This window comes from Lepidochelys kempii, chromosome 1 (genome assembly GCF_965140265.1).
Source record: "Lepidochelys kempii isolate rLepKem1 chromosome 1, rLepKem1.hap2, whole genome shotgun sequence".
Taxonomy (NCBI): Eukaryota; Metazoa; Chordata; order Testudines; family Cheloniidae; genus Lepidochelys; species Lepidochelys kempii.
Window position 1 is genome coordinate 332,449,773 of NC_133256.1, and position 27,014 is coordinate 332,476,786.

Below are 27,014 nucleotides of genomic sequence, written 5' to 3' on the forward strand. Positions count from 1 at the left end.
AAAAGTTTTAGAGCAATAATAATAATTATTATTTGTATTGGAGTGGTGCCTTGAAGCCCTAAGATCAGGGCCACATCATACTAGGAGCTGTACATACATATAGCGGGAGACAGCTCCTGTCCCAAAGAGATTACTCTCTAAGTGCCTCTTGCAACAAACTGCCGGACCAGGGACTAAGATGACAAGAGAGAAAACCAGCAGGAGGGGAAACAGAGACACAGAGCTGTGAAGTGACCTGTCAAGGTAACACAGTAGGTCAGCGTCAGAGCCCAGGCCTACTGAGTCCTCACGGCTTGAACATACTAGCGCTTACTTTGGTATAACTTAATTTGCTCAGGGGGGTGGAAAAGCCACCCCTCTACCCCGAGCGATGTAAATTACACCAACCTAAGCGCCGGTGTGGACAGTGCTATGTCGGCGGGAGACACTCTCTTGCCAACACAGCTACCGCCGCTCGGGGAGCTGGAGTAATTAGGCCAATGGGAGAGCTCTCTTCAGTCAGCATAGAGCATCTTCACTAGCAGCACTATAGCGGCACAGCGATAGCAATTCTAGTGTAGACGAGCCCTCTAGTTCCTTGTCCACTAACTCATGTTACCTCTCAGTGAACGGCTACAGATTATAATCCTCCCGTCTGTTGTTTACGAAATTCTGCCCTCAGAAATGTGCGATCCACACTAGAAATTGATGGGAGATAATATATCCACTGGGTGATCAGTGAAAATAAATACTGCTCCACATACTCCGAAATAAATAACAGGAAGCCATACAGATTATATCACCCAAATATTGTACTGTACTTCATGATATAATTAAGCCACTTCATGCACATACAAAATACATCAAATCCATAATGAAAAGATACACACAATGCCACCCCGTATATACACAAAGAAGCATTTTAAATAACATTGCCTACTATAAAAGCACCTCTGTGCAGAAAAATGCATATCTGACTCAAATGCACTATTGTCACACGTGCTCTTCTTCTGCAGTCGTCATAATAATTTTAAAGGTGATCTTATGTTTAACCAAGTTTTAGGAGTTGTTACAGTCACTACTAATGATGAAGGTTGAAAGATCCTCAAACTGGCCCTGAACAAGCTAAGAATTTAAGATGATTCTCAACATTTAACTAACATTGGGAAAGGAAACTATCAAAAATATATTGTGTTGAAACACAAATTCTGGTTTGTGGATCACCTGGTTTCCATCTATAATCTCAGAGAATTATATATACACATAATTGAGTTAGTTTCCTCAGAGTGACAGAGAATCTGTTATTTCTGTCACTATGAGGTACTGTATCTGGCATAAGCCTTTAGCACTGAGATGGTTGACAACAAATTAATGAAAATGCCAACATCACCCTTAAAGGGCTGTAGATTCTATGGATACCCCAGTAGTGGAGCAAACATGTTCTATGATGATTCAGTTTAGACCAAGACTTGGGGAGATGTGGTGTCACTGGACAGGCTCTGTTTAGTTCTTCTGAGAGCTAGAGAGCTTGGGATAACTCCAAAGGCTGTTCAAGTCCAGTGGCCTGAATAAAGAACCCTCATTATATGCCTATAACACAAATGTATCTCTGCCGTGACAGACACCATGCATCTTCCCCAACCCCCAATCTATGAATTGCTTGAGATTATTTTTCACTTGGAAGACCCGAATGCCTTTATGTCCAGTAATACCTGGGGTGAGGAGGAGGGAATTTATATTTCCTGCTAGCCTAGGGGATCTCTCCTATTAGTATTTTTCATTTCTTTACTCACTACTCTTAAATGTCGAGCAACCTACTACCAGCCTGCCGCTGGAGAACTTCAGTGGGGTTCTAATAATTTACCCCGAGCGGGAGTCAGATGGTATGTGTATGCCAGTCAGATTTTGCTGAGCTAATTAAGAGGAGGTAAGTAATAGGTAGGGATGCCTATGGGTATATATGTTCTCCTCCCCTACTTTGTAGACTTCAGTGCTAAACCTGTAGCAATATATATGATCCTAACTGGAGTAAAGCCTCTTCAGGCCCAAACTGGCATTGCTGAAGGAGTTCATCTGATGCTTCCTGCACTGGGTGTTCACACCATACACAGCATCAGCAAAAGGGTGTGGCTACAAGATGTTCCCTCTCCCAAAGCAGCTGTACATAACGTTCTCTGCTTCTCCTGGTCAAGGGAGCAGAAAGCTCTGATCTCCTCATTGCCTTTGCCACTGGATCACTGAGCCAGCCCCTCTAGCTATGTGCCATGCGAACTCTTAGATAAACTACAGCCTACTTAAAATAACTAGAAGCTAGAGAGGTTTATCTATCTGTGTGATTGATACAATATGAAATCCTGCTTCTCCTTTTGCTTCTGTTGACTGGCAAGTTGCAAACAGCATCCCTCTGAGTACCAAGACACTCTCTGCTCCGAGCAAATGATGCTTTTGAAGAGATAAGATCCAAGTTGAGCTCACTCCAATGCTAGCTTAGACTCTGATCCCAGCAACTGCCTTCTCTCAGACACACTGTTTTGTTTGTTCAACATACAGTGTGTCTTAGAGACACTGGAGTGCACAGCAATGACCTCCATTCCAGTGTTAGGTTCATAACAGGACTGCTAGGTTAATAACAAATCTGTGTGTCCCAGAACGTTAATCCCAGACACCGTTTCTTGATTAAAAGTTGAAGGTGGAATGAGAGTTGTATATGAACCTGTTAAGTGGAACAGCCCTGAAATATATGTTTGGTTACCTCAAAATTATGAGACAGCCCAATTTTACAGACTTGGGGCTATTCATTACGGTTGGGGTCATGTACTGACTGAAGCACTTGATTTATCTAGTGGTGCCACACAATTGGGATGTAATCATTCACACACTAGAACCCATCTCAGCCGACGGGAAAGGATCCTGCAGAACTCACACTCAGCTAGAGTTTTCCAACTGTGCTATTTGTGATTCATATTTTTATATCACAACAGTAGCGCTTTTTATTTCCAATCTTTTTTAGTTCTAATTCACATGTTCACATCCGAGTTCTCCTGTGACTCTTCGTGCTAAAATGTGCTACACTTTTAAGAAAAATATGAAAATCAAAAATAAAATGAAAGCTTTGTATTTTTTTTCAGTGATACTCTGAAAATTCTAGGTGGTAAGTGATTTCTTATTCTTTTGATCCCACATCCCTAGAATTCACAAGTTCAGCAAAATAGCTGTGCTAAGAAGAGATTCCATATCAGGTAAATCCGACCATGTGACTATACAAATAAAGTTGTTTTCACGATCTGCCTCTTTCACCAGTATTTGCTGCACCAAAAACATATTACATTGAATACCTTAATATGTTGCTTATTTCTTTAAACTCTATTCCCCAGTACAAGTAATTTCTAACCCTGTGTTTGAAATAGTTGAGATTTCAGCACATGCAGTAGAAAGGCTGTGGCACTAACAGCTAGGCTGCAAATCAGGAGACTGTGGATAACACTCAAGTATATAAATTTCTGGAGAAAACGTAACAGCAATGTAAGGAAATATTCTCTTTTGCCACAAGAGGGCATTCTTATAAATCTTATATCTACTGAGCCAACAGTCCATTACTATAACCATGATTTACACTCTCACTAACCTATTACTCCAAGGTCTTACAGAAAGTTACACTGAAGAACTTCATTCTGTTTTTGTTCTCCGCATGCATTTGACTTACATCAAGTTACAAGGCAGTACTATTTAGTTGTGATAGTAGTACACTGTGCTTCATAAATTACTGGTAAAGACAAGCAATGATGGGAAGTAAATAAGATTCCTCTTCAACATCTTTAGAAATAAGAGTACACCACACTAACAAAACTTGTGGCTCTTACGAATACAAGCAAACAGGCCACAAGTGAAAGCTAAGATCTTGCAATGTGCTGCTTTTAGAAGCAATAGGACATTTGTGAAACCAAAGGAAATTATACATCAAATTTTTCTTCTGCTTGTCAATGCTTAACTATATGAGTTTACTTTAAAATTTCCTTAATATGCAAGAATATACAGCAGAAGCATGCTCCACATGGGAAATTGACTAAAGCACAATGATTGTCATGTTCTCCTTAAATGGAAAACTCTGAATGCAATGACCTATTTAGAAACAGCTAATTAAGTAGATTTTTTTTAAATTACCTCTAGACAGTCATCATGAGTATAAGCTATAACTTAACAGAACACTTTTCTGTTTTCAGTCCCATTATTTTATATATATGTATATATATATATATATATATATATATATATATATATATATAAAAAACCTGTGTCAGTTACCAAACCCAAGACTGATTTCTCCCTATTCCTTAGGTCCAAATAAAAATTCTCCCAAAAATAATGGATCCATTTTGTCCATCAAGAGCCAACTACATTCCTGGGGTGGCGGTAATGCTCCGGCCTAATGCGTGCCTTCTTCTCTTGTGGGTTGGCGTACTTCCACTTGGACGGGGACATTTTCAGCTTTTTCCTCCTCTTATCCGTGCACCACACCTTTTCGCAATACTCCTCGACCCTCTGGAAGTTGCTGTACCCTATTAGCTGCAGAAATTCCTTGTACCACGGCTTCGATCCCTGAGGAATGCTGCTCTGCACTGGGCATGGCATTTTGTGAGGTATGTCCTCCTCATAGTCTTTATTGAACATTTCATCTATACGCTCTTCCTCCACTACCTCCAGCGTGATTTTTCTGACTGTATGAACAATGCTGTGTTCCACAGTCTGACAAAAATAGGTCCCGGCATCCAGCCTGTGCAGCCTTAAGAATAAGAGGCCAAGGTCCATTTTGACAATTCTGTCATCTGTCTTCACCTGAGAAATGAGCCAATGACACTGTATTATCAATGCAGTCACAGTAAGTACAAGATTAGTACTGCATTAGAAACAGCAGTGCAATCATTTTAAAATGTACTGTAGGGACTTGGCTACAAATTCAGCAGTGAGTATTTACAGGACATAAATCTAAGATGCTGTAACATGCCTTTTCCAAGCACATACAGGGTTACGTTTATTGCAGGAGGGAGGAGGTTATGTGGTGACAGTGCTGGCATAGGACATTAGGAACCTGGGTTCAATTTACTGGCCCGCTATAGGCCTTTTATGTGAGAACTGGCAAGTCACTTCGTCTCTCTGTGCCTCGTTTCCCTCTGGGAAAAATGGCACTTCCCTACACTACAGAGGTCTCGTGAGGATCAATACACTGAAAATTTTAACAGGGACCGTATAAGTAACTAAGATCGATAGCACTGATCACAACCTGTAAGGCCGATATCTGATGGTGGAATAAAGTTTTAAACTAGTATACAAAAGAATAATAAGAACTAATAGTTGGAAGTTGAAGCTAGACAATTCAAACTGGAAATAAGGTGCAAATTGATAACAGTGATAGACAGTCGTCATTGGAATCATTTGCAAAGGGATGTGGTAGATTCTCCATTACTCTGAAATTTTAAAAGAAGATTGAAACGGACTCATGGGTGGTGCGTATAAGAAGCTGAGGGAGGCTAAGACTCTCCAAAAAAGGCTGGCCATGCAGGAGGGCAAATGCTGTGGATGTGGCATGGGTCACCTCCCTTTGGAGGCACGCTGGCCCACCACCTTCGGAGTGCTGGAGGCAAAGGTCCCCAGAAGCGTGCGGGGGGGGGAGTCACTGTTACCCCAACTATTCTCTGCCCCAGGGCCCCGCTCCCACTCAGCCTCTTCCCTGAAGCCTACCCCACCCCCTGCTCGCTCCTCTCTGGCATGGAGAGGAGCGAGTGGCCAGTGGGCGGGGGAGGACCTTGGGGGGAGAGGAGCAAGCTGTGGGTGGGTGGGGGACCTTGGGGGAAGAAGCGGAGAGGAGTGAGCGAGCGGGCAGGTGGGTGGGCCTCAGCAGAAGAGGCAAAGAGGAGACGTGGGTGGGGGGGCCTTAGGGGAGGAGGTGAAGAGGAGTGGGGGGGCTCAAGGGAGGAGATGGGGCCTCGGGGGGTGGGGCGACTGTCTGGGGACTGGTGGTCCCTCCACTTCTAGGGAGCTTCTGGCATGTGCATATAAGTCTCCCCAAATGAAAGACTTGCGAGCCACTGGTGGATGCACTTCTAAAACCTATTCTCTCATTCAACAAACTGGTATTGATGCAGGAATCACTGAGTAAAATGCCATGGCCTGTTTATGCAGGAAGTCAGACTAGATAATCATAGTGTTCCCAATTGCCCTTAAAAATCTATGAATCTTTGTAAATTCCACCAACTGGTACCAGCTGTTTCACTGACGGCTCATTTACCTGTAAGATCCCTAATATGACCGACCCTTTTTATAAACATGGTATAACTAGAATTATATGGGAAATTACCTCCTCCTTCCTGGCTTCGTGGGCTCGCTGCACAAACCAGATCACTTTCGCTTGTAAAGTTCTGGGGGTACACTCCAGAAGAGTGCTGTTGTACTCTATTCCATATACTATCTGTTCTTCAGTCTTCTCCAGGGCTTCTCCTGTGAAGGAAAGTAAGATTCTTATTTATTTGCCAGTTGTGTAACTAAAATAAATGCTACCCTTTTCGTTAAGCACGTTTCCTTTGGGCTTTTTAAGGACTCTTTTGATGTTCACCTTTAGAATGGAATTTGACCCATAGCCCTCCAGGTAGTGATTTTGAAATTTTGGCCTTATCCTGGGAACTGTGGAGCACCCTCTGCTCCCACTCTCTCGAGGAGGAATGGAAGGCCTGGCTCACCTCAGGATCTCACAGGATCCAGCCCTAAGGTGAAGTAGCCTACCAAAGTACTGCATGTCAGGTGGTTGTGATTGTGCTTGTGTCTGTAGGGCTTGACCCTGCAAAGTGCTAAGCACTCTGGCATCCATCCAGCAAAGTACATATGCACGTGTTTAATTTTAAGTCAATGACACCAATAAGACTACTTACATGCTTGACAGCAAGCATGGGATAAATTATTTTGCAGGATTGGGATCAGATTTCTTAGTATGTTACATGATCAAACGCTCAAAACCTATGAACATCTAAACTGTTTTGTATGGCGTGCCCAGAATTTGTACAGCTTAGAGCTGGTTGGGAATTTTTTGATGATAGGCTTTTTTTTCTTTTTAACTAAAAATGTTGATTCATCGAAACCAAACTGTCCACGAAACCATGTCAGGTTTGATTAATTTTCTGTCAAGGAAAAAGATCCCAATTGTCAAAATGTTTCATTTCAACATTTTCAAAACAAAAAATTCTGGTTCAAAGCAATGTTGTGTTTCAAAATACAGGCTAATTAGACTGTAAGAAAGTTTGGGGGTGTGGGGTGAGAGATCAAAATCAAAACAAAACATTCCAAAATTATCAAAACAAACTGTTTCAATTGATCCAAAATACAAAAGAAAAACATAATTTTTCAGACTGCAAGTATTTTTGAGATGTCAATTTTTTTCTTTACTTCAAGATAAGAAAACATTTTGAACTCGCAAAAATATTCATGGGATGGAAAAACCATTCCCAGGTCAGCTCTACAGCAGATCTCTACAACACATGCACAGAAAGTACAAGTGTATAGCTTTGCCATCCAAATGTTACTAAAAATTTCATTTGAATGTGACTAACCAAGAGTCAGTTGCAGGCTCCTATGTATAACAAAATCCATGGTGGAACAGACAAAGGAGGTGCTATAGTGGAACAGGGCAGCAGTCTTTCTAGTTCATTTTCTTATAGCACTATGAGAGGAGTGGAGTATAGGGCAATTATTTTCCTGATACCAACTCATGATCAGTTTCTGGTCCAGAAGCCTGGGAATTAATAACCATTATGATTTCTCTCTCTCTCTTTATTTACATTTGCTGTGCTCTATTGTGAGGTTCCTAGTGTAGTTCTCAATCAAATCTACAATCTTCATTGCATGCAGTTTTGCAGTTAAGCGTCACAGTGGGCCATAGATGTCCTTTATTTTTTTCCAGCAGAAATGCATTAAGCTATCCTGCTGAAAATGGATGGTATGAAATGTCCAAGGGCAAACTTAACAAATATTTCATCTTTGAAATATTTCCCTTTCAAATTCTAATCCATCCTGCGGAAAAATACATTTCAGCAAAAAATTCTCTGGAGAAACATCTGTCACAGAGAAACCCCTGATCTTTGATTTTTTTTCTTTAGATTTATTGGGCCTAATCTGGCGAGAATCTCAGCACACCCTGGCAGCTGCTACCTATCTACGTTTTTACACTGCCCACAGTAGCAGTAGTTGAAATTAATGGGATGTGAGAGCACTGAGCATGTTGCATGATTTGAGCTGCGGTTCAGAAGAGCATTTAAGCATGCATGCAAGTCCATCCCTATTTAGGACAGCACTTTAGCATGCTCTTAAGTCTCATTGAATCCAATGGGACTTAAGCACAGTACATGGTTAAGCACCATCTTGAATAGGAAAGCTTTCCTGCTTTGGGATCTTGGTCCTTACAGTGTGCTTCTAATGTCAAGGGTGTAAATCAGGAGTAATTCCACTGAAATCATGAGAGTTACATCAGTATAAAAACTGTGTAACTGAGGTCAGACTCAGCCCTTGATGTTTCTCCTGTGTAAAAGCCATACTGTTTGCTCTAGGCATTCACTAGCATTCTGCTGCACTGTGTGCGGATTACCAATGAACTGCTGGCCAAAGCACTGCTGAGCTGCATTTCCATGTCGAACGTCTTGTCTGCGGAAACGTCTGGGGGAAAAAAATGGAATTGTTTTAAGAAATATGCTTAACTTGTGGACTGTTGACCTTTTACACAAAAGTTGGAATCATTAGAAATTCAGGGAACTAGATCTTCCTGCTGAAATATTGGCCAGCACTATCACTGTGTGGAGTTAAGTTCATACACCAGTATTGTTTTCCTCCACTTAAACTGAAGGTGCTCAGATGCCTGCAGGAGGAGACTTTCTGTAGAAATCTGATGTGTCTAAAAGAAAGTCTCAGACATGTACATTTGACTCAATCCATAGATACTGAAACCAGATACTTTGGACCAATACGGCGCTAGTTTAGGGGAAAGGAGACCGGGGCAGCTGTAAGCTTTCTTTGTGTTCGCCATTCTGGTCCCTGGCAAAATCTGGAGCAGCATGAAAGCTGCTGTATCTTGTAAACATTCTCTTCCTTTAACTATGCCCTGTATCCCAGAGCCCTAGAGACCCTGTGATAGAAGCTGTTATAGCAACTCAACAGTAACTGGGTATTCCCATAGGCAGGGGAATTCCTAAGTGGTTGAATTTACTGGCCGCACACACACGCACACACGACAATATTTAGCAGAAAAGTTGTTTTGAGTCTTTCACAGTTTACAGTCTGTGTGGAGGGGTATTTTTATTAGCTCTCTTATAACTCCTTTCACTTGAGGAACTTAAAATACTCTACAAACATCACTTTAGCCTCCCAATGCTTCTACATAATTGGTATTATAATTCCCATTTTACCAAAGGGGAAATTGAGGCACAGGAGGTGACTTGCCCTAGGCTATCTATTGAGTCACTGGCAGAGCTGAGACAAGAACCCAGGAATCCTGGCTCCAACCACTAGACAATACTCTCTCAGTTTTTGAAAACAAGGTATTTACAAAACTATGGAAAATAAATGCAAATGCCTAACTCTCCGATGGATACCAACAAGAAGGATGTTATTATTTTAAACATTTTGTTCTCTGACCATAACGATAAATAAGATTAAAGCTAGTTGCTAAGAAAGAAAGTATCAGGAAGCTGAGTTTACCACCTTGTCAGATGCAGAATTTTGAGTCCTAAAATTTATAGTTGGAACTCAGGATAATTTTCCTATGGTTGCATAAATTATACAGAACTATCAGTCTTGCATATGCAAGGCTGAACAGCTGATTAAAAGGAACAGACAACATGGCGAACCTCCTAGAGCACAATTATTTTCGTATTCATGTGTGTACCTACTCTATACAATGTATAGCAGAAATAAGCCAAACCTAATGACTTTTTTCTTATTTAAATAATATCAGTAATTAACACAGTTCTTCCTGCCACCAGGACACAGGGGACCAAACCCTCAGTGGGTGTCAATCAGCACAGCTGCACTGACTTCATTAGAGCTCGACTGCTATACACCAGCTGAGGAGCTGGCCAATGGAATACCATACGTGTTGAATTTTTAAGCTGGGGATGGGGAGGTGTTAGGGAAGTTGCTTTATGATGATGGAATCTAGGTAGGAGTTCTGATCCTATCATCACACATGGAGGAACCTGCTCTTGGTAGGTCTCAGAATTATATGGGGCAGATCAACTATTGTTCCAGGCTCTCTGCGGACTCCTGGAAGACATCTCACCGCTAATTATGCTGGGTTTATATTTTCAAGTTTTTCTTCACAGTCATGAGGACTAGAACCTTACGTTGTTTTTATTAAATGAAATCTGGAATTTTGTCATAATCATGTGACCTTTTTTATCTTGCCATGGTGGTTCTTACTTGGACATTAAGATGGCAGCTGCGCCTCTCGATACCCACAATTAAGAGTCTGAGAAGGGTGAATAAAGTATCCTCTAGCAAGGCATATTTAGGACTCCGGGCAGCGGGGGGCATTTTTAAGGACTTGGATTCTCTAGTCCTAGGTGTGAATACATAAAGTGTTTCAGACATTGGCCTTGACTGTAAACTCTGTTATGAGCTCCATCAGTCTTTTCTGAGGCCTCTTTTTGGGTGAATAGGATATCAGAAGACATGAATTGTGCTCTGGCTCATGATAATCAGTGCATGGGCTAATGGCTAATGAAAGTCATGACCCTGCAGCACTTTCCTCTATTCACTGCCCCATTCAAGAGGCAAATCCATCTGTTTGGTGACATTTTGCTATTGTGAGTGACAGCTGTGGTAAGAGAAGCCTGACTGCAAGGCTAGGACAATGGTTCAGAAAAAATATGAACATGTTAAAAGAAGAATAATTTGAAACTGATGAAATAAAACACTTGTTTTAGTTCATCAGACCAATTGTTACAACATAAGAACATAAGAATGGCCACACTGGGTCAGACCAATCATCCATCTACCCCAGTATCTTGTCTTCTGATGGTGACAAATGTGAGATGCTTCAAAGGAAATGAACAGAACAGGGCAATCATCAAGTGATCCATCCTGTCATCCAGTCACAGCATTTGACAGTCAGAGGCTTAGGGACACTCGAAGCATGGGGTTGCATCCCTGACCATCTTGGCTAATAGCCATTGATGGATCTATCCTCCATGAACTTACCTAATTCTTTTTTGAATTACAGTTTTGGCCTTCACAATATCCCTGTCAATGAGTTCCACAGGTTGACTATGCGTTGTGTGAAGAAGTACTTCCTTTTGTTTGTTTTAACCTGAGGCCTATTCATTTCATTGGGTGACCCTGGTTCTTGTGTTATGTGGAAGAGTAAATAACATTTCACTATTCACTTTCTCCACACCATTCATGATTTTGTAGACTTCTGGCATATCCCTCCTTAGATGCCTCCTTTCCAAGCTGAATAGTCCCTGTATTTCCTCATGTGGAAGCTGTTCCACAGCAGTAATAATTTTAATTACCCTTCTCTGCACCTTTTCCAATTATAATATATCTTTTTTGAGATGGGGCAACCAGAACTGCACACAGGATTGAAGGTGTAGGTGTACCATGGATTTATACAGTGGCATTTTGATATTTTCTGTCTTATTATCTATCCATTTCCTCGTGGTTCCAAACATTCTGTTAGCTTTTTTGACGGCCATTGCACACTGAGCAGATGTTTTCAGAAAACTATCCATGATGACTCCAAAGTCTCTTTCTTGAGTGGTAACAGCTACTTTAGAACCCATCATTTTGTATGTATAACTGGGATTATGTTTCCAATGTGCATTAATCTGAATTTATCAACAATGAATTTTGTGGCCCAGTCCCCTAGTTTTGTGGTATCCCTATGTAACTCTTTGCAGTCTACTTTGGACTTAACTATCTTGAGTAATTTTGCATCATCTGCAAACTTTGCCACCTCACTGCTTACCTCTTTTTCCAGATCATTTATGAATATGTTGAACAACAGTGGTCCCAGTATAAATCCCTCAGGACATCACTATTTAGCTTTCCATTGTGAAAACTGAGCATTCATTCCTACTCTTTGTTTGCTGTCTTTTTACCAATTATTGATCCATGAGAAGATCTCCCCTTTTATCCCATGACTGCTTAGTTTGCTTAAGAGCCTTTGGTGATGGACCTTGTCAAAAGCTGTCTGAAAGTCCAAGTACACTATCCATGGGATAACACTTGTCCACATGCTTGTTGACCTCTTCAAAGAATTCTAATAGATTGGTGAGGCATGATTTCCCTTTACAAAAGTTGTGTTGACCCTTTCCCAACAAATCATGTTCTTCTATGTGTTTGATAATTATGTTCTTTACTATAGTTTCAACCAATTTGCCTGGTATTGAAATTAGGCTTACTGGTCTGTAATTGCCAGGATCACCTCTGGAGCCTTTTTTAAAAATTGGCATTTGGTAGCTATTCTCCAGCCATCTGGTACAGAAGCTGTTTTAAGTAATAGGTGACTGAGACAGGGCACTCTCCTCTCGGCAGTGCCTTCTGTCAGCTGGGTGTGGTGCTGCATCCTTTTCTCATCCTGGAACTCCTGTATGTTATTGGCCTCATTAGGTGGGTCTTCAGTAGCTCAGTCCTCTGGCCAAGTCACATTGTTGTAAAATGGATAAACTGCTTCTTGGGCATTCAAGTCCAAAATGAATATGAAGTAAAGTCATTCAATTCCCTGGCTCAAGATGGACTCAGCCTCTCCTTCCTGAGGATGCCTTCTCTCTTCTGCCCCTTTTGGGCTCCTTTAAGTTCAGACCTCTGCTCTCGCTTCTATAGGAAACTTATCCCCTTCTTCGGGATTAGTAAAGAGTCCCACCAGAACTGTAAGTCTATCCTCACCAGGGTCTTCAGTCATGTCTCTGGGTACCTTTAAATCCCTTTTATTGGACTTTTATACTAGTCATATCCCATTTTTGGGGCTTAAGCCACTCCAGCATTGGCTGGTGGGGGGACCTGGACCTGCCCACTACTCTGGGTCCCAGCCCAGGGACCTCATATACAGCAGCCCCATACTGCTTCCTTCACTTTCATTCTGTTATTCCCTGGGCCTTTTCCCACATAGCCCCCTTCTCTTCACCCTGACCTCATGACTGAAGTTCTCAAATCCTCTTCCTTCTCACTTCATGCAAGTCCCACCAGAGCCCTTCTTCTGATTCTCTTCTTGATTGCCTGTGACCAATAACAAATACTGTTCCTTGCCCCTCTGGTCCCAGCCAGGACCTGACTTGCTCAGGCCTTGAAACTCCTTTTATATAAGCCTGCTGCATGCCGATTGGCTGCTTCCCTTAAGCCTTTCTAGTCTAGCCTGGAACACCCAGGCGGTGTGGTACGACCATGAGGCCTCCAGCAGGGGGCCTCAAAAGGCTTGGTACACACCGTCATAATTACATACCATAGTTAGTAGTTCTTCAATTTCATATTTGAATTCCTTCAGAACTCTTGGGTGAATACCATCTAGTCCTCATGACTTATTACTGTTTAATTTTTCAATTTGTTCCAAAACCTCCTTTACAGACATCTCAATCTGGGACAGTTCCTTAGATTTGTCACCTAAAAAGAATGGTTCAGGTGTGGGAATCTCCCTCACATCCTTTGGGCCGGCCTAATTATACTCTTATACTTGACATCCCAGAGTTTATGCTCTTTTCTATTTTCCTCAGTTGGATTTTACTTCCAATTTTTAAAGGATGCCTTGGGTATACATTTAATTTGAGCCCCTATTATCGTGTTTTTAAAAAATGTCCATGCAGCTTGCAGGCATTTCACTCTTGTGACTGTTCCTTTTAATTTCCATTTAATTAGCTTCCTCATTTTTTTGTTGTTTCCCCTTTCTGAAGTTAAATATTACTGTGGTGGGTTTCTTTGGTGTCCTTTTCACCCACCACCACAAGGATGTTAAATTTAAGTATATTATGGTCACTATGACTGAGCAGGTCAGCTATAATCACCTCTTGGACCAGATCCTTTGCTCTGTTTAGGACTAAATCAAGAATCGCCTTTCCCCTCGTGGGTTCCAGGACTAGCTGCTCTAAGAAGCAGACATTAATGGTGTCTAGAAATTTTATTTGTACATCCTGTCCTGAAGTGACATGTACCCAGTCAATATGGGGATAGTTGAAATCCCCCATTATTACTGAGATTTTTTATTTTTATAGCCTGTCTAATCTCCCTGAGCATTTCACAATCACCATCACCATCCTGGTCATGGAATTTATATCCATAGAGATTACATTGTACAGTTTGATTCATGTAAGATTGGTACAAATTTGACTCCATGTTTTCTTTCACATATAGTGCCACTCCCCCATCAGCATGATCTATTCTGTCATTACTATTTATTTTGTACCCTTGAGTGTCATCATTCCATCAAGTTTCTGTGATTACTATTATAGCAATATCCTTCTTTACCAGCCACTCATGTTCACTCATTTTAGTTTTTAATACCATGTTGACTTTGGGGTTAGCATTTAGGTCCTTATTCTACAAATCACTTAAACATCAATTTAACTTTAAACATATGTTTAATCCCATTTTAGGACTTAAATACATGCTTACAGTTAATCGCATGCTTAAGTGTTTTCTATAGGCATAGACTTACACATGTGCTTAAAAACAACAATGCACTCTAGTGCAATGTTGAATTGGAGTTACCATGTAGTTATCATGGTTGTGGGATTAGAAACCAGGACCTTTAGCTCTATAAACCTGGCTGAGTGCCTTTGTCACCAAACAATGCCTATGGTCATTCTTTCTTTATAACACTGAGGTCTGCTGAATTAGCAGGCTGCACTCTCTTCTAGTGCTGATAGCACCGGAGCTCCAAGAACAGAAGTACTGAGCAGCCAGAACAATCTGGCAGCAGTAACAACATTCTTTAGCAACATACTTAACAACATGTAGTAGCCTGCAGGTTTTCTATTTCATGTTTGTCTAAACACACTTCATGCCTTACACTCATTAAGTTTTAAAGGAGGGGTGGAATTAACTACCCAGACGTATTTCTGCTTGAGTTTGCACTATTAATTATGACTGATTTTAAGATTCCAAACCCAACCCAAATATATGGTGTTCACTTCCATTCAATCAGGGCCAAATTCAAGCTGCTAGGCTAGCATTAGGACCAAATCAAGGAAGGGGAGGGCTGCATGAAAATGGCAGAGAGAGGCATGATGTCATTGGGGCTGCCAGAAACAAACACAATCATTCCACATGTGTAAGGGCATGAGTGTTTACTGATGTTTTTTGCTGTGCCTTTGGTTACTCCCTAAGGCAGCCCTCCACCCACAAGGCAGGGGGAAGTTGGAGAACAGAGACATGGCTAACCCTAACTCAAACACACATCTTCTGGGGTGCTGAGTGCTGAGCTGGTCAACATCTCTGCACGATTCCAGAATGCAGGCAGCCACCACAGACCCGCATCTTACCCAGAAGCGTTGAAAGGTGGTGGTGGTGCAGGGTGAAGGGCTCCATACTCTCTACCGAGACCTACTTTTTCCAGCAGCCCAGTCTCTCCACCCTGAACCAGCTGGATAGTGAAGCAAAGTTGTTACTATCTGTTCAGTGACCTCCCACATGTGAAGTAAGTTTGTGGTCTCAAGTCCAGTTAATAGTGGACATCACAAAGCCTCCATTACCATAGCTAGCACTTAACAGCAGTGAATGGAGAGATTGAACTACTCTCTCGTCTCCAGAGACAGACCCTCCAGAATCTTGTTGAGGTGCATTAGCAAGACAGCATGAGGCTATCTGCACCACACAAGTTCCTAGTTAAATAGATTAATCAGGAATCTCCAGGGCATTTACGTGATTAGATGAGTATCTAATTTGCAATATAATTATGATCATCCAATTCCTGCTTATACAGTAGGGAACAATGCTCACTGGCCCAGAATATAACGGATGATGTATGTGTTCCATCAATACTTTCCAGGACTGTATCAATCTGAGCCAGATTCTTCTCGTTTTAGGCAAGTGCGTGGTCTCCATTTACTCCATTGGGACTGCTTCCATGAGTTATGCAAGGAGGATCTGATACAATGTGTAGACATGTCATGGAATTCCTACTTAGCTTAACTTGGATCTTGCAAAGACAGAATGCTCTGATAGGTTCTTTCTTTAGCTGAATCTTTTATGGCTATGAGGTATTCTATCCAAAAGACTGCGCTATCCAATTCTCTTCCCATACTTTTTCAAAAATCACAGAAGCATTCATTTTGCCTAGCGACAGTTAGCAATGGGTTTGAGACTACCAAGCTTCCAGAGTCATGGGAGGACAAGCATGAGATATCGTGGATGAAGAAAAACCATAGGCCTGTGTTTTGTTTTGTTTTTAAGAGAGCACTGGTGGATTTGGAGAGATCATGGACTGCGTCATCCTCACTGTTTTTTCAGCAGCCTCTCAGTACAAAAGGAACACATCTTTGCATTAATTCAAAGTAACCCTGTTGAAAATAGAAAAGGAGTACTTGTGGTGCCTTAGAGACTAACCAATTTATTTGAGCATGAGCTTTCGTGAGCTACAGCTCACTTCATCGGATGCATGCCGTGGAAACTGTAGCAGACTTTATTTATACACAGAGAATATGAAAAAATACCTCCTCCCACCCCACTGTCCTGCTGGTAATAGCTTATCTAAAGTGATCATCAGGTGGGCCATTTCCAGCACAAATCCAGGTTTTCTCACCCTCCACCCCCCCACACAAATTCACTCTCCTGCCGGTGATAGCCCATCCAAAGTGACAACTCTTTACACAATGTGCATGATAATAAAGTTGGGCCATTTCCTGCACAAATCCAGGAGAACCTGGATTTGTGCAGGAAATGGACATTGTGTAAAGAGTTGTCACTTTGGATGGGCTATCACCAGCAGGAGAGTGAATTTGTGTGGGGGGTGGAGGGTGAGAAAACCTGGATTTGTGCTGGAAATGGCCCACCTGATGATCACTTTAGATAAGTTATTACCAGCAGGACAGTGGGGTGGGAGGAGGTATTTTTTCATATTCTCTGTGTATAAATAAAGTCTGCTGCAGTTTCCACGGCATGCATCTGATGAAGTGAGCTGTAGCTCACGAAAGCTCATGCTCAAATAAATTGGTTAGTCTCTAAGGTGCCACAAGTACTCCTTTTCTTTTTGCGGATACAGACTAACACGGCTGTTACTCTGAAACCTGTTGAAAATGGCCAAGTTGTAGTTCTAATAAATATGAGCATGTTTTTGCAGAAGTAGCAATTAAAAGTAAATCAAGGAAAGGACTGTATCATAAATAATATGCCCTTTTGCCGACTTATGTAATAATCATTACAATATATTGATAGAGATCTAGGCACTGTTTGAATATGTCTTACAATGATATTTGGCTGTTAATATATTTGCTTGCTTTCTTTCTTTTTATAGGCTGTTGCATTATATAGTTCACCATCAAATACAATCCAAATAAATTATTGCACATTGTAGAGAATGAAGTCGTGTCTTCAAGCTGTAGCATTGGGAACATCAGACATTTGTTTAACACTCAGTGTGTCTAGCTCCTAAGAAGTGTGTGCACTTAACATCTGTGCATGTCAGCATGTTCATTTATCCTTCTGTATTCCCTAAGGCTGGGTTAATAAATCATTAGCTAAAGTATATCATTGTTCAGTTATTTATATGAGGGGGAGAAAGGAAACCATTTCTGTTGCAATAGGAACTCTTTAAATAATTATTATGCAAAGAGGATTTTGTAGCAAAATACAGTTCTCACCTCTTTGCCTGCATTCCTGTGGGATAGTATCTAGAACAGGATATCCCATCCCAAGCACAGTAAGGATCTCTTGCTAGGCAGCAGTCAGTGCAGGCTGTGCCATACATATCACACTGATGGAACTTCACTTGTGCTACGGCAGACTCAGATCCAACATACAGTTGTTGCTGTAGAAAATGTAGCACACACTGTTATGGACAGAGCATCTACTAGGAAAAGACAAGATCATTTGCCACTTGAACTTTAGAAAATGCCAGCTTTACAGTTGCCCATGCACGCTTAATTCCCTTCTGCCCTCTTGGAGAGCTACCCTGTGCACTGTATGAGGCAGGTCATATAATTGTATGTGGTCATATAATTAAAGGACGCACATAATGCATATGCAGAAAAGGGCAGAATTAAGATTGCACAGGCAAGCTCAATTCTGGTATTTCCTAACTTTTGAGTGCTTGACTTTGAAAGTGCTTGACCTTAACATTCTTTTAATGTAGTTTTTCTGGATGTAATTTTCTAAGTGTTTAAAAAAGCAAACTGAAAAAACAGAAATTCCATCATGTGGAACCATAATAATCCCCTTTGTGGGTTATCAGCAGGATGTGGACCTATAGAGTCCCAGCACAGAGCTCTGGCACTCGAGCCAATTGAAAAACTGGCAGCAGATTTACGCTCTTATTATCTCTGTGGGCCAGCACAAGATGGGGATGAGACAAACTTTGCCAGAGGGTTTCACAGCTGTTTGAGAGACAGCAAAGGAACGCTGAGAGTCCGGACTCCTGGGTTCAATTCTAGGCTCCGTAGGGGAGTGTGTTCTAGTGGTTATAAACCCTTCTCTCTCTCTCTCCTCACTATACCTGTCTAACTCTGTTTCTACCCACTTCCTCCCTCTTCAGTTCCTGCTCCTATCCCCCCACTCCACTCCATTCCCCCCACCTCTGTTCCTATATTTTCTCTTCCCCCTAGCACAGGGCCCTCTCCCACCTCCTCTTGCCTCTCTCCCCCATCTGGTCCAAGCTCTTGCCTCAGTCCCACTCCTCTGCTCCTATCCCCTGCCCAGCTCTTAACCTTTTTGCCTCATGTGCCTATCCCCTCCTCCCCTCTGCTCCTGCACCTGCCCCCATGTATGCTGCTATCCCCTCACCCTCCTCTGTTCTTGTCCATTCCTTTCCCCAGATCTCTGCTCCTGATGAGATCACAGCTACCTTCATCTGCTCCTATCTCCCCTCCCCACAACCCTTACTCCTGCTCTTCTCCTTGCACCTCACCTCTCTGCACTCAAGTCAGGCTGCTTCCTCCTCCTTCTCCTTGCTGAGGGGTGCCAGAAAGGTATGTGTCGGGAGTGTCATTGAGAGCACACACACACTCACAAACAATCTTCCTGCTTTAAGTTCCGGTGCCAGGCATGACAGTGGACCATAGTCACTGGAAGGAGCAATAGCAGGGAAAGACCTGCTCAGCTCCTGCAGCTCTGGTGGAACAAGTTCTCTTGCTCTGAGGGGTGGGGCATTGTATGGGGCTGAAGCATGCTCAGTGCAGTGGAATTTTCTGAGAATTACCAGCCAAACTCTAACAAGTCACTACTGAGCATGTGTGAACTGAGATTTTTTTCAAAGGCTCATAACTTGGCCATTTTGGGGTGTTTTTCATGGGATCTGCAAAAGGCACATCCCTGATGCCAGGGTGACCTCTGTGCCCAATTTTATGTCCCTGCTCCAAAACATGGAGACACTAGAGCTTCTAAAAAAGAATTTCAAACCAATTTGTTACCATGGGTGAAACAATGTATTTTCCTCTTATTTCACACTCAGAAATGGCTGAACCATTTTTGCTGAAACTTTAAAGTCAGCCCGAGGCAAACACCCTGGCATGAAAAATTTCAGCCAAAGCAGGTAAAGTTTGGCAAAACTATAAGCAACTGAAAACAGGGTATTACACTGGGAATTACTGGGCAACCGTAGGTGTTGCTACCTGCACCACCTATAACATATACACACGTGAGTGTATACAATGTGACAAAAATGTGAAATGCATATAAGTGCATATAAGAGCGAGATCATCTAATAGTGTGTGATATTTAAATGTGAACTCATTCACATTAGTTAATCACGCTCTGTTTCATTATGAAACACTCAGGTTTTCACTGCGATCTGTGGGGTTCATATTATCAAAGCAAGTGGAAGATCAATCTGACTCATGAATTGCTGGCACAATAATCACAGCAGGGAATAACTTGAGGGAAACAGGGACTAAGGAAAAATCTGTTGCTGATCAATGTAAAGTGATTGGCCACCAGAGCATGCAGATTTCCGGGCCAGGAGAGCCTCCTTTGTGCTGCCCACGTTCACGTTCAGTAGCCCCATGAGAGGGAGGGTTGGTCCTGATCTTGTTCAAACCAACCAGATTTCTGTTTATCAGGGAGAGAGGGGTCTCCCCCAACAGCCCTTTGTGGTGCTCAGCCCTTTCTGCCCCAGAAAGCCATGGACTCAGTTTAGAATTCCTCCCCCTAACCAGACTGACACCAATCATTTGAACTGATATTCAGCCATCCTCTGTTAAAATGAAGATCTGGGGCCAGCTTGGACTGATATGGAGATTCCCAGCTGGGTCTTTTGTGCCCAATGAGAGAAAGAGCTAGGAGCATCATGAAGATCACTTGAATCATACCCTCTCTGGCAGACACTCAGAAACTGTGATTTAAATCATGCCCAACACTCTCTGGGGCCACTGAATATGAAGGTGCGGAGTACAAAGGAGGCTTCCTTACACTGAAATCCCCATGCTCCCTTGCTAAATCACTTCAAATTTATCAGCAACAAAGTCCCTGTCTCTCAAGCGATTCCTTCTGCGATTACTATGCCAGCAACTCTTGAATTAGATTGCTTTTCACTTGCTTTAAAATGGATGCTAATGTGAATGCCGCAGATTTATTCAGCAATGAAAAACCTAAATGTTTCATAAAAAGTAGAGCATGATTAACTATGAGTTTATATTAAAATATTAGCATATATTACTCGACCTGATCTCTTTATATACAGTGCCCAGCTATATACAGTTTAGATCTTTGCCACATTTCAGTTACAGAGTCATGTTATTTTAAACACAGAAAAATACTTGCCCTCTTTGACGATATTTCCATAGAAATAACAGGAACTGGCACCTGAAAAAAAATAAGAGATTAGTCCTTTGCTTTACATGGAAATCAAAAGAAATGCCTTGTTTATGATGACTGTACATTTAACAGAAAGAGTATTAGTATTTACTCAAGATATGAGGCTCTCCTCTCTATACCATGTGAAGTACCCTCATTTTCTCTAGGACTCTTTGTCAGAGTAGAGTAAATGAAGGAAATTGAGAACTATTATTTTTATAAAAAGTGATTTTTAAAAACCATACGTTTTTAATTCAGAGAACAATATCAAATCTAATGGGAGCACGGCAGTCATGTCAAGTCCTGGTTTCACCGATCCCATTTGTCTCACTTCAATATGACAAGCGGAGTGTTCTTTATACATGGCAGGCTGACTATAGATAAGATTAAATTATCAGGCATTCCAACTCGTGGCATTGCCCCTTTGTCTTTTTCTCAGACTTCCTGTGACACTGGCAGAACAGAATTCTCATCGACTATACTGAGAACTTACACTGGGTCCCACTTATTGGTCCAAGCCCTGTAGTGCCTCTGTGGGTAGGATTTCATTATATCTAGTTTGCTACACACCAAAAACTGTGATTTTTAATCAGGCAAAATTCTTATTGAATGCAAGAGGAAATTTTTCTAAGCAGGGACTCAAGATTTGGCCCACAGCATAGACTGAATTTCTCTTTCTGGGCCCTGGTTTTTAGCTGGACCTTCACTAAATCTCCAGTAACCTGGGTGCAATTTTATGCTTGCAATTTAACCCATTTAGATGCTTAATTGACTATTTTTTAGGGAGGGATAAAATCAAGTAGTTAGTCTTCTTCCTATAAAATAGCCTAAAATCTTACAGGCTCTGTCTGAACATAAGACATTCTCATAAGCAAATTAGGGAAATATGGTCTAGATTAAACTGCACAACTAGTTGGAAAACCATGCTCAAATAGTTTGCTGTCAAACTGGGAGGACTTATTGCTTAGGGTCCCGCAGAGATCTGTCCTGGGTCCAGAACGATTCAACATTTTCATGAATGGTTTGAATAATGGCATTGGGCGTATGCTCATAAAATTTGTGGATGGCACCAAACTGGGAGGGGTTACAAGTACTTTGGAGGGCTGGATTAGAATTTTAAATGACCTTTACAATTTGGAGTTGATGAAATTCAATAAAGACAAGTTAAAAGTACTACACTTAGGAAGGAAAAATCAAAAGTACAAATATAAAATGAGTAATAACTGGCTAGGCAGTAGTACTGCAGAAAAAGATCTGGGGGTTATAGAGGATCACAAATTGAATATGAGCCAACAATGTGATGCAGCTGTGAAAAAGGCTAATATAATTCTGCAGTGTATTAACAGAAGTATCATTATGTAAGATATAGGAGGTAATTGCCCTTCTACTTTGCTTTGGTGATGCCTCAGCTGGAGTACTGAGTCCAGTTTCGGGCATCACATTTTAAGAAAGATGTGGACAAATAGGAGAGTCCATAGGAGAGCAACAAAGATGTTTAGAAAACCTGATATATGAGGAAAGAGTTAAAAAAATTAGTATGTTTAGTCTTGAGAAAAGAAGACTGAAGTGGGATCTGATAACAATCTTCAAATATGTTAAGGGCTATTATAAAGAGCCCTTTATCAATTGTTCTTCATGTCCACTGAAGATAGGACAAGAAGCAATTGACTTAATCTGCACCAAGGGAGATTTAGGGTAGATATTAGGAAAAACTCTCTAACTATAAGGGCAGTTAGATGCTGGAATAGGTACCAAGGGAGGCGGTGGAATCCAATCAATCAATAGAGGTTTTTAAGAACAGGTTGGACGAACACCTCTCAGGGATCGTCTAGTTTTACTTGGGCCTGCCGGACTACACGACTTCTCGAGAACATTGCAGCTCTGCATTTCTGTGATTTAAACCATAGAGTGAAATTCCTGACTTGTTTCAGTTCTTTCAGTATTCAGTGTGCAACTCTGGTTCAATTAAACCTCTGTTTATAATGAAGATTTCCTGTGAAAAAACTAGAGTCTCATCAGAGGGTTTCACTGCACACAGATATTGTATTTTCACTCATATTGATACACTGTAGGCATTTTAATTTAGATTTGTGACAGTTGGATATATGTTTCTTACACAGGGCATTGTACCTTGAATACTTGCATTTCTTCAAGAATCACTTCTTCCATTGATTCTGTGTCCTGGTTGTAAATTGTAATGACTTTCAACACAATCCCATTATCTGGAAGCAAATAGAAAACACCCTATAATTCATAACTGGTAGTAATATTAATTTGTCAGTTGACGAAGATCAAAATAACTTCTTTAAACTGATAAAACCTAAATAATAAAAACCTACCAAACTTGGAAATATATTTCATATTATTAGTTCTTTTATTATCCACTTTGCTTTTGAATCTTGAACATAAAAATACATGTGACATCAAATTAGGAAATGGAGGCCTAAATCTTCAAAGGTAGTCAGGTTCCTAACTCCCACTTAGTTCAATGGGAGCTAGGTGCCTAAATGTCTTTAAGGATCTGGGCCTGAGATCTTTAAGGGTTAAGTCATTGGATCAAGACCACCCAGCAAGTAAGTAGTAGAGTCAGGAACACAGTTGAGGTTGCCCTGTCTCTCGGTTCCGTGGTCAATCCACTCACTATATGATACTGCCTCCCACTGCAGTTGTGTTACAATAAATTAACACATTGGAATAGCTGTTGGTCTCCCTCTGCTTCATTTTGTCTTGCTGCCTGTTATTAAATATCCCTTATTTTTCCGAGGCTGCGAGTTTGTCATCAGCAGCAGCAATTGCTGCTTCCTGGTCTCCTGTTATTCTCACTCATCTCTGATTTACAGGAGAAAGAAATTAACCAGAGAGGCACCAGGGGGAAAAAAAAAGTTCAGGGAGAGATAAAGGAGATGCACATAAAAAGGAGCCATTCAAGTAGGCTCCAACACCTCTCCTCAAAGCAAAAATGGATCAAAGAGGTCCATTTTTTGAGGGAACAGTCAAAAGGAATTACTGCCCGGAGCTCAGATTTTCATAACTAAGTTCCTCTGTGAATCCAGCTGACAAGCATGTTGTGGAATGTTAACCCTGAAGTTTAGACTTCCTCTTTGATAAGCCATTCAAACAACTCAATTCATAGTTAGACCACATGAACACTTCATGTGTTAGATCTAGATAGAGGAAGATTGACCCTTTCCTGCAAAATAATACCCAGGGCACCCCTGAATTTTTTGCCAGAGTAAACACTGCATGATTGGGCTCAAAGTTGCCGAACCCAAGATTGCTGTGCTGGAAATTCTTTTCGCCAAAGAACAAATTATAAAGAGAAGAATAAGCTGCAGTTAGGCGCCAGTCCAGCAGAGTACTTAAGCACCTACTTAACTATGGTGAGTGGCTCTGCTGGCTACAGTTTTTCTTTTGCTTGATCAGAGACCTATTTGCTTTTCTGAACATGCAAGTTTTACTATATATACAAGTGTAAAGCATAAAATATACAGTCAATGTTATGAAATCCAGCACAGACACATACATGACAAGGAACATGGCATGTGATTAATTTCACCACATACTGGAACCAAAATGTAAAAGTTTAGAAAACAGTATTAATGTAAAGCACACCCTGCTATTCTACAAGCACACTTCTTTTGTATCCTTTGAACAGTGAAATATGGTTTCCATCTAAATTTAATTAGTTAAAAGATAGCTTGCACTAAATGCTTTTTGTTTGGCAAACTGGCCATTAGTGCCTGTGGCAAGTAATCCCTGTTGCTATGATAAAATTTAGAAGTATGAATCTTTCAATTATTTCCAGATAAGTTCGATATTGCAAAGATTCAAGTCTATTTCCAGGCCTTATTTACGTTTTCTTAAGTTCCGAAGAACAGTTAGGCATTAAAGGATGTTGACATTCTGTGTGCCTGCCCAGACGTCAAAATATGAAAGTTTGTGACATATTTGACCTTTTCCAAAGTTGTTTTATGGGTGCTAAAAAAAAGGTATTTTGAGAAATCAAAATGTATTAGGGATGTCTGAAAACATGGCAGAACTCAAACTTTTTGCAGCTTATTTTTGAATTGCACGATGGGGCAATCCCTTCTTCCAATGACCAGTTCCTGGTACTGCATCACAGTGTAGGTCTAAAAACTGACTGCTTCTATTTAACACCAGCCTCTAGACGTGTGGTCCCCAGAGTAAGTAATAAAGCCAGCAGCTTGCACTGACTTTTTTAAAAATCAGACAACTTATTTTAATATCTTCTGAATCTGGGTCTCAGGTGTGGCACTGAACTGTGATCACTGGGAATTGCACTTTTGAAAAATCAGCTCCCTTTGCAGGAACTGTATTTTAGGCTCCCATTCTTAAAAACCTAGGCTCCAGTTTTTAATCCTTTTTTTCCAGCCCTTGTTATTTTTATTTCTGCCACAGGTCTGCTCAATGACCTTAGATAAATTGCTGCCTCAGATTCTCCAGTGGTGAAACAGGGACTTGTAATCTCTCCTTGCATTTGGTGCTCTACAGATAAAACGTGCTATGGAAATGTTGAGTATGATTATTTATTAGGATTAGACTTGACGCCTGTCAAACAGAAACAGCTTAATCTTGGAGAGGTGTCATAGGTTTGTTGAAAGTGGGAGGAAAAAAGATAAGATACCATCTTTTTTATTTACCTGTGCCAATAAACAAGACATCGTATTGCCCATCTTCAGCTTCCACTCTATCCACCGATATTTGTTTTAGGTTGTACTTGCCATCGGTTTTCACAAGTATTGGCCTTTTATGAACAGGTTTGATGGGCTGATACATCAGTGGGTGGCTCCTTGCAAAACGGACAGCTTCGTCAGGATAGTCTTTGGTGGTACCATACAGCCCGCCATTGACTTTGCTGGCACACTGTAAAAACATGTGATAGGCTGGTTATATACATGGATTTTTTTTTAATGCTGGCATAGATGATATATGGTATAGGCCTCATTCTCAAGGATGCTGACTCTCCACAGCTCCCAGGAGAAGAGAAGGCATGGGCGTTTGAGGGATTAGGGAATAAAGGGGGCATGAAAGAAGATGAAACTGCTGGAAGGCAAAGTCCGAGCAGCAGACAGTGGGTGACTAGCAATGAGAAGGAAGCAGGGGCAAAGATCTGCTAATGAGCTGAGTCTTCGCTCAAACAGAACTCTGGCTGAAGTCAACAGGAGTTTATTTAGTTCTTATTAAGGAAAAGACATTTCTGGTTTGGTCCCAAATGTATACCGAGGGCCAGATTCTGCTTTTAATTACAATGAGAGCTTGAATTTGACCACAGTATGTATCTATCTACATATGTATCTGTCTACACACATGCAGGTGTGTGTATATATAAATATGTGTGCATGCATGCATGCACACATATACTTACGCAAAGGCAGTTCTCCAACCAGTGTTAAGGCTTCTCATAACGTATTACAGAAATAAATTAGCTCCATGTCTCTAATATGTTAGCAGTAGAGCGGATCAGGTGTTTTTCAGACATGGGCTATGTCTATGCAGCAAAAGCTGAGCGCAGGCTAGCCTCCTTGGGCTAGCTTGAATCCAGCTAACATGGGTAACAACAGCAGAAACAATGCAGCACAGGCTTCAGACTCTGCAGGCTAGTGAGCCGAAGATACACCCAGGATTCATGCTGGGCTTCTACTGACTGTGCTGAGCTGTCTTCAATGCAGTTGTTACTGAGTTAGCTGGATTCAAACTAGCTCGGGTAGGCTAGCCCATTTTCAGGCATACCCAGAGAGGTTTATTTTATTGGAAAAATGGCTTTTTTTGTAAAAAGATTTTTTTGATGAAAAATTTACATGATCAACATTTTTAGTTTTTCACAAAAAGTGTAGTGCCTCTTTTCCCCTCAAATTTTGATTGAAAATGTTATCAGAATGGTTCTCGGCTTTTTTTCATTAATCGTAAGACAGTAGGAAGAAAGAAGTTTTCTACTCAGTACAGCCAGCCATGTAAAATGAGCAAAACAGCAACATTTGGTATCAATCTATAGTTTAATTTTGATTGCAAAACATACCATAATAGGAAATTAAGCACATTTAAAAATG

General features: G+C 41.2%; 1 protein-coding gene across 1 annotated transcript in view; it reads right to left on the reverse strand.

Annotated features, from left to right (window-relative positions):
• Positions 1–4,228: 4,228 nt before the first annotated feature.
• Positions 4,229–27,014, reverse strand: part of SEMA3E (semaphorin 3E) — a 212,636-nt gene continuing 189,850 nt past the window's right edge. Inside the window, exons 11-17 of the mRNA XM_073331893.1 lie at positions 25,608–25,830; positions 23,077–23,168; positions 20,914–20,955; positions 17,802–17,968; positions 8,606–8,673; positions 6,332–6,471; positions 4,229–4,812 (exon numbers count right to left, since the gene is read on the reverse strand). Of these exons, the coding sequence (XP_073187994.1) occupies positions 4,360–4,812; positions 6,332–6,471; positions 8,606–8,673; positions 17,802–17,968; positions 20,914–20,955; positions 23,077–23,168; positions 25,608–25,830 (1,185 nt within the window). The 3' untranslated portion in view covers positions 4,229–4,359. The remainder of the gene's footprint in view (positions 4,813–6,331; positions 6,472–8,605; positions 8,674–17,801; positions 17,969–20,913; positions 20,956–23,076; positions 23,169–25,607; positions 25,831–27,014) is intronic.